The sequence below is a fragment of the Nanorana parkeri genome, unplaced genomic scaffold, assembly GCF_000935625.1.
Source record: "Nanorana parkeri isolate BGI_ZX_2015 unplaced genomic scaffold, ASM93562v1 scaffold1316, whole genome shotgun sequence".
NCBI classification, from domain to species: domain Eukaryota; kingdom Metazoa; phylum Chordata; class Amphibia; order Anura; family Dicroglossidae; genus Nanorana; species Nanorana parkeri.
In genome coordinates this window covers 381,921-390,315 of record NW_017307584.1, presented here as the reverse complement: position 1 = coordinate 390,315, position 8,395 = coordinate 381,921, and the positions used below count along the sequence as shown (strand labels likewise).

Here is an 8,395-nt window from a genome sequence, read left to right as displayed (position 1 = left end):
TTTTCACTCACCTCATAGTTCTAGCCGACCTGTGACAATGAGACTGTCACAGGTCGGCTCAGTAGATCGGGAAGTGAGCGAACACATACCGGGTTCGCTCACCTCTCAATCCTGTCACGGCTCTCTGCCCTGACAGGGGAGGGGCTGGATTCCCCCCTCCGATCCTCCAGCGCTGACTGGCGGAACGGACGGGGGAGGGGGCGGGTACAGCTGGCTCTGCCTCTAGATAGGCAGAGCCAACTGTCACTCACGCAACTGGGCGGATCTCGGCACAATTGTCTCAGTATACCGCGAGCTGTAGCTCCCTATATACTGAGCTTAGGGTGACGGGAGGACGCTAGTTTGTGTCCTCCCGTCACCCTTAGGAGCCCTAACCCCATAGTTCTCCTTTAATAATACAACTGTTTATGTGATGTATACAAATACATAGGGGGAGTTGTTGATGATTACATACAGAGGTCGTCCTTTCTTTATCATAACCTATAAAAACAACATGAACATTATTTACAAATAAAGTTCTGCCTTCGGAATACACAACCGGTTACTTTCCTCATCAATAATGCTGTTAGCAGCTTAATACACAATTGGAATACATGTATGGGAGATGGTTTTACCTGCCGGAGCATTTGTAATTCTCTGCAGCCAGTCTTGTGATCCAGGCACCCCCTGCCAGGCAGCACGGCTGAGTTGGTGACCTGCAGTTAAGCAGTACAGCCTGGTCACCTCCCTCCCCCAGCTTATGATTGGACAGTGAAGGAGCAGCAGCAGACGGAAGAACTCATCCTCTTCTTCCTCTCCTCCCATCTGCTTGTTCCCTGCCGGTACATGTGCACTGCAGCAGAATGTGATTGGCTCAGAATGCTGACACTCCCCCTTCTGTGCAGGCCATTGAATCCACACAGACTGACCTAGGTGAATGTTACACAATGGTAATGAGTTTTTTGAGTCTAAATAACGGCAATGATTTTTTTTATATCTGCATAAACACTTTGTATCATTGTAGATATTGCTCATGTTTTCCCCTTTGTGTTCTTCAGCAGATTTCACACTTTCCATTTTCCATCCCATAAAAGGAAAGAATTGTGTTTTCTATAGAAGACTGAGAGTGATGATGTATAAATCGTCTCCGTCTGCCCATCGTAGTGTGTGGTTGTGGCCATTGCACCGTGCATTCTGACACCTCCGCTTATTATCCCGATACAAGAACTGCCAGTCAGCTGCTCAGTGAGGAGGTGGCCCCGGGGGGGACACACACGTCACTGGATGTTACATCTGTGGTGGCCCTGAGCGGATCAGGTGGAGGGGCAATTTATGGGGTGTGTGCTCAGGCATCTGATGTTTAAAATCCGCTGCGGGTTAGAATTCAAACTGGGACCCAGAATGTGTTAATTAGTCCCAAGAATGCCTGATCTGACACACTGACACTTGGGGATCATGAACAATGACACACTGACACTTGGGGATCATGAACAATGACACACTGACACTTGGGGGTCCAGAACAATGACACACTGACACTTGGGGGTCCAGAACAATGACACACTGACACTTGGGGGTCCAGAACAATGACACACTGACACTTGGGGGTCCCAGAACAATGACACACTGACACTTGGGGGTCCAGAACAATGACACACTGACACTTGGGGGTCCAGAACAATGACACACTGACACTTGGGGGTCCAGAACAATGACACACTGACACTTGGGGGTCCCAGAACAATGACACACTGACACTTGGGGGTCCAGAACAATGACAGACTGACACTTGGGGGTCCAGAACAATGACAGACTGACACTTAGGGGTCCCAGGACAATGACACACTGATATCCAGGACAATGATACAGGACTCCCTGGTTGTGGTCCAGCATCGTGTGCTTGGTGTTTGCGTTGCTTCTTCTCCCGGCAGTCGGGTCTCGTCTCTTCTCTTTCGCGCTCTCGTTGTGCTGATGAAATGTGTAATTTGGGTGAAGCGAATGGCGCATCAAATGAATGACCTCATGATCATTGTTAAAGGAAGCGCTCACTAGGCAGCGTTACAAGAGTCCCCGCTTTCTTCTCAGGCGTCAGAATTTTATCTCTTTATTGTTCAGCAACTGGAAAGTAAATCTCATAATTGTGCCCGGCAGTCATATAAAAGATTTTCGTCTATTTAGAGCCCAGGTGCCCAGCCTGCGAGGGGCCACATGCAGCCCTTTGGAGTTTACAGTGCGGCTCTTGGGCCACAGCAGCCAATACTTGGAGTCCTGTAATAACCGTAAATGTCTTCATCAGTGTGAAGGAGATGCTGGGACTTGTTGTGTCACCCGTCTAGTCTGCCTGTCTTTAACAGGAAAGGTTTGTGTCGTGTACACATTATTTATTGTATATATGTTGGTTTCTGTGGCGGGCTGCATCCTGTGAGCGTATATTAATGTACCGTGATCCCAGAGGTAATTAGCACGTCATTAGTGACAGACCACTTGAGCGTGCTGCTGTATTAACCCCTGAGCGTCTGCATATTCTGTGGAGCATAATGGAGGTATCACCGTATATGGCGGGGGTGGGGGTTAGAGGAAGCAGAATTTTACCTCTGTACCAATTGGCCCTCCATCCTTCTCCAAATATAGATTGTCAGGTCAGTTTTCCCAAAATACTCAGAAAGACGCAGATGGATGGAGAGCATATCAAGGGGCCTATTTATAAAAGCCGCAGAAATGCCATTTCTTCATTTCTTCTCCTGGAAAATGTCACTTCGGTTCTATTAAAAGCCGCCCCGGGCACTTTGTGATCTCATTTCCCCAGATTCCAACAAGGGTGAAACATATTTTGGAAATCCAGATCTGTTCGGAGAGGTTGCCAGTTCTCAATGGCTTCCTGTCAGCTTGTATGCCGATAATAATAATAAAGAACATGTACAGCAGATGATCTCTATCAGCCTAGTGGGAGGTTTCTGGGACAGTCAGTGGTTATTGTGTTCAGGGATACATATTATGATAAAAGGATACAATTCAATATATTAACAACCAGTTACAAAGCCATCCACAACTCCTCCCCTGGATATATCTCCAATCTGGTCTCAATGTATCACCCTACCCGTCCCCTCTGCTCCTCCCAAGACCTCCTGCTCCCTAGCTCCCTTGTCAACTCCTCCCATGCTCGCCTCCAGGACTTCACTAGAGTCTCCCCCATTCTGTGGAACTCTTTACCCCAACCTGTCCGCATATCTCCTTCTCTGACTACCTTTAGGCTCTGTTCACACCTAGGCATATCGAATATGCGCGTTTGTGGCGCGTTTCGTAACGCAAGTTTTTACCGCGATTTGGGGATTAAAAAAACCCGCGTTTCCGAGGGCTACTTGACTGTATCCCAATGGAAACGCGGAACAAAAACGCCGCAAAGAAGCTCATGTACATTTTCAGGCGTAGGCCGTTTTGTAGCGTGTTCAGACCGGCTGAAATGCGGCAAGGTGTGAACCAGACCCATAGAAAACAATGGGATTTTCATGTTTGAGCGTTTTGTAGAGCGTTCGTAGAGCGTTGAACGCGCTACAAAACGTACAGTTGTGAACCAGGCCTTAGGCAATCCCTTAAGGCTGGGTTCACACCTAGGCGTATCGAATATGCGTGTTTGTCGCGCGTTTCTACTGCGATTCGTGGTAAAAAAACGTGCGACAAACGCGCGTTTCCGAGGGCTACTTGGCTGTATCCCAATGGAAACGCGCGACAAAAACGCCCCAAAGAAGCTCCTGTACTTGGGCGTAGGCACGTTCACACGGCCTGTAATACGCCCAGGTGTGACCCATACCCATAGTAAATAATGGGATTTCGGTGTTTGAGCGTTTTGCAGAGCGTAGGAACGCGCTACAACACGCCCAGGTGTGAACCGGGCCTTAGACTCATCTCTCTAGAGTCTCTCCCATCCTCTGGAATTCTTTACCCCAACCTGTCCATCTGTCGCCCACCTTGACTGCCTTTAGGCGATCCCTTAAGATTCGCCTCTTCAGGGAAGCCGATCCCACCTCAACCTAACCGCTCAACCATTCATCCCCACACAGCTCCCTCCTCATGTATCACTGGCCCCTCACTTTTAGAGTGTAAGCCCACAGGGGCAGGGCCCTCCTTACCATCTTGTCTTGTATTGTGATTGTAATGTCTTCCTTATATTGTAAAGCGCTGCGCAACAGGAAAATTGTATTTCATACGTACCGTAATTCTCCTGTCCAGCTCCATGGTAGCACAAGGCCACTCGTGTGCTGCCATGGAGCTGACAGGAAAATAACATTGTGCACAGGAATAGCAATCTATCATTTGTATACAATGTATCTTTTAACACATTTCCGATAATAGTGCCTCTGACTTCCCATGCCTGCGATAGGGGGAAGATGGGGTACCCAGATCTGAAATCAGTTCAGCGACATTATTTTTTGGTAAAATGTGGAATGAGGGGAGATGTCTCTCACCAGATAGCAGTAAAAACCTAGCAGGGGTACTAATCCTTACCAACTCTATCCAACATGAAGAAAAAAGCGGTTTCAGTTGAGGACTAAAGAAGGCTGCACGCGTTTGTTCCTCGGGCTGTCCGCTTTTTATCATTTCATCATCACAAGTCCTCGTGTTAAAGGAGAACTATGGGGTTAAGGCTTTTCCCCATAGTCCTCCTTAGGGTAACGGGAGGACACAAACTAGCGTCCTCCCCTCACCCTAGGCTCAGTATACCGCGAGCAGCATACTGAGGCGCCGCAGCTGAAGCGGATCCCGACAATTGTGCCGGGATCCGCCCAGCTGCGTGAGTGACAGCTGGCTCTGCCAATCTAGAGGCAGAGCCAGCTGTACCCTCCCCCGTCCATTCCGCCAGTCAGCGCTGGAGGATCGGAGCGGGGAGGGGGGAATCCAGTACCTCCCCTGTCACGGCAGAGAGCCGTGACAGGATCGAGAGGTGAGCGAACGCCGGTATGTGTTCTCTCACCTCCCGATCTACTGAGCCGACCTGTGACAGTCTCATTGCCACACGTCGGCTAGAACTACGAGGTGAGTGAAAAGCCCCTCCCCCCATAGTTCTCCTTTAAAATGTGTCGGGAACGCTGGGAAAAGCCTTGTGACGCTCATGGCCATTCATTTGCTTTATAAATAGGACTTTGGTCTTGCTTTGTGGTGGTCATGCTTATATCCCCCAACATCCCCAGGAGATGAATAAGTACCCATTGCCTAGGGCAGCCTTCCTCAAATGTATTAGGTGTTGGGATAACAACGCAAGCATGCCGCAGCAGAGCATGGGCATTGCTAGATTTGCTCTGAATATTGCAGAGTATGGGTCTACCATGTACACTGCTCACGTTTTCCACTGTCCTTCTAACCACAAAAAGAGAACGTAAATCTGTTCTGATATATATAGTTTCTGTCTAAAGATACCTTGAAGAAGGTCATTAAAACATATGGGGGGAGCGACTTAGCAACCTGCAGCTGCTGAGACAATAAACACTGTGGGGGGAAATGATCACAACTGGAGCAGACAAAATGTGGAGTAGATGTGTACGGCGACCAATCAGATTCTCTCTTCAGTTTGTTCAGATTTGAAAATGAAAGAGAGAAGCTGATTGGTTGCCAAGCACAGCTGCTCCAGATTTTTTTCTGCTCCAGTTTTGATAAATTGCCTTTTGTGCGTTCAGGAGTGTGTAATGTACAGCACAGCTTGTAACATATAGATGGCAGGGGTTGTCCACAAATGTTTTCATTGTTATGCGTCCCTTTTGTCTCCAGGATGTTCTGGTTAATTTCCATCTTTCTTTTTTGCAGTACAGGATCGGGCAGCTGTACATGATCACCAAGCACAGCCACGAGCAGAGCGACCGAGGCGAGGGGGTGGAGGTGGTCCAGAACGAGCCGTATGAAGACCCCATACACGGCCCGGGACAGCTTACCGAGAAGAGGGTCTACCTGAACAGGTGAGGAGTCCATCGTTCTCTCTGCTGTCAGAGTTCTCTCTTTCTGCACATGGCAGGTTCTGACCCTCCAGTTTTGAAACATCCAACATTTTAAACCAATATCCTCCAGATCAAGAACAGGAAGAATACATGTAATGAACGCGTCATTCATTTCCTGATCTGTAAACATCAGCTCACATGTTATTGATTGCTTTTGGATGCTAAAAATGTTCACCGGCACAATGACTCTCCATGGCAGAGGGTGCAATGGGGTGTGGACTGTGTTGGTGTGTGTGTGTGGCTTTTGTATGAAGCCTCCTATCACCCCCATTGAATGCATGTGTGTCAGGAATTAATTCTCTCATTCCTTCAGATCAGGAAATATTCTTCTAAGCATGATCAGTGCACATGGCCGGTGTACCTGGTAGTCATGTCCTGTTCCTGTGTGCCAGGGGGCCTGTTAATAAAACGATGATATTGAGATATTTAGCGTCAGAAATAATAATAACAGTTACAGGCAGCAGTTATGTATAAAGCTGGTCTGTGAACATAAGTAGATTTTAGGCTAGGCTAGGCGACTCCTGACCGCGTGGCAATCCGCGCGGTTTTGTGTACGATTGCCGCGCGGTTGGGAGTCGCCAAGGTGTGAACCGATCGTGCTGTGGGTGCCATTATATTTGTAATGGCACCCCAGTCGCGCCGGGCGGATTGCGCCGTTTCCCGTCACGATTCCGCCCGTGCGAGTGAACACTAAAAAAGCCGCGAGTCACGTGTCGCAAAAAAGAGGTACTTGTACCTTTTTTTAGCGATTGCCGCGCAGATGTCACCCTATTAAAATCAATGGGGCCGCGCGGCAATCACTGTGTGCACCTGAACACGGGTGTAGTGCAGGTGTGAACCTAGGCTTATAGTCGAGTCTTACCATGTGACTCATCGATCAGTGCTGAAAGATTGGACGTTAGGTGATGTCCTTTGATGGCTACGTTGGTAAAAATGCAAACTTTTATAATAGTACGTTCCGTTTCTTACTTTAGGAATGATACAGTTCAGTTACATTGGTTGACTCTCAGGCTGGGTTCACACCTAGGCGTATCGAATATGCGCGTTTGTTGCGCGTTTCGCGCTGCGTGTTTTTACCGCGATTCACGGTAAATAAAACGTGCGACAAACGCACGTTTCCGAGGGCTACCTGGCTGTATCCCAATGGATACGCGCGGCAAATACGCCCCAAATAAGCTCCTGTACTTCTTTGGGCGTAGGGCGTTTTGCAGCGCGTTCCTACGCGCTGTAAAACGCCCAGGTGGGATCCATGCCCACAGGCAATCATTGGTTTTCACACGTTGAGCGTTTTACAGAGCGTAGGAACGCGCTGTAAAACGCCCAGGTGTGAACCAGGCCTCAGAAAAAATTAGCAGGTAGCCCTTGCAGTGCGGGGTTCTTCTGCCTGGAGTTCTTCTTTAACCATTAGATCAGTAGATAGCTGGTGCAATACTCTGGCTCCTGCAGACTCTTCCTCCTGTCCATGCCCATACAGACATTCAGTAATGTGGACAGAAGGAAGTATCAGTGGACTAAAAGTGCAGGGACATCACCACACTTGTATTCCATTAAGAACTACAGGCCCCTCTGCCACAGTGGCCGACAGGACTTCATGCAGCTGGTAGTATCTCCATGCACAGTTACCGTCAAAGGATCTGTGAATGGATGATGTGGATGTGTGGGCCGAGCTACGTACAGCTGAGCCACATTCATATTTATAAGCAGGGAGATGTACCCCACAATTCAGGTAAGTGGGGTGCAGGGTGGTAATGTGACCACTTAAAGGGGTTCTAAACCCTATGGTGTTTTTGTATATACATGAGGATATATCCGAAATTGCTTGGGCGGCCGCAAAGCATCTTGGGGCGGGCGCATGCGCATCTCGGATTTTCGGCTGGGAGACGAGCAGAGACGCAAGGTAAGTCTATGGACGGCGTGCACTCGCATGTAGACACCGCGGGATCAGAAGTGCCAGCAAGGACAGAGGAGTCAGCGCTGGATCGGAGGCCCGCCGCAGCGCTGGAGAGAAGGCTGAAAAGGACAGGAAAGAAGAGGAAGATCGGATTAAGAGACATCATTTAAGGTAAGTGCTGACATCAACATTGGGGGGGAGGGAAAAAATGTATCCTTTAATGTCACTTTAAGAACTAAAGGCGCCTCTGCCACAGTGGCTGACAGGACTTCATGCAGCTGGTAGTATCTCCATGCACAGATACTGTCAAACGATCTGTGAATGGATGATGCAGAGCTACGTACAGCTGAGCCACATTCATATTTATAAGCAGGGAGAAGAACCCCACAATTCAGGTAATTGGGGTGCAGGGTGGTAATGTGACCCCTTAAAGGAGAACTATGATGTGAGTGCTTTTCACTCACCTCATAGTTCTAGCCGACCTGTGACAATGAGACTGTCACAGGTCGGCTCAGTAGATCGGGAGGTGAGCGAACACATA

The 8,395-nt window shown here is 48.7% G+C and overlaps 1 protein-coding gene across 1 annotated transcript in view; it reads left to right on the top strand.

Annotated features, from left to right (window-relative positions):
- PITPNC1 (phosphatidylinositol transfer protein, cytoplasmic 1) overlaps nucleotides 1-8,395 on the top strand; it is a 114,445-nt gene that overhangs the window by 63,690 nt on the left and 42,360 nt on the right. The window contains exon 2 of the mRNA XM_018569277.1: nucleotides 5,776-5,924. Coding sequence (XP_018424779.1) covers nucleotides 5,776-5,924 — 149 coding nt within the window. The remainder of the gene's footprint in view (nucleotides 1-5,775; nucleotides 5,925-8,395) is intronic.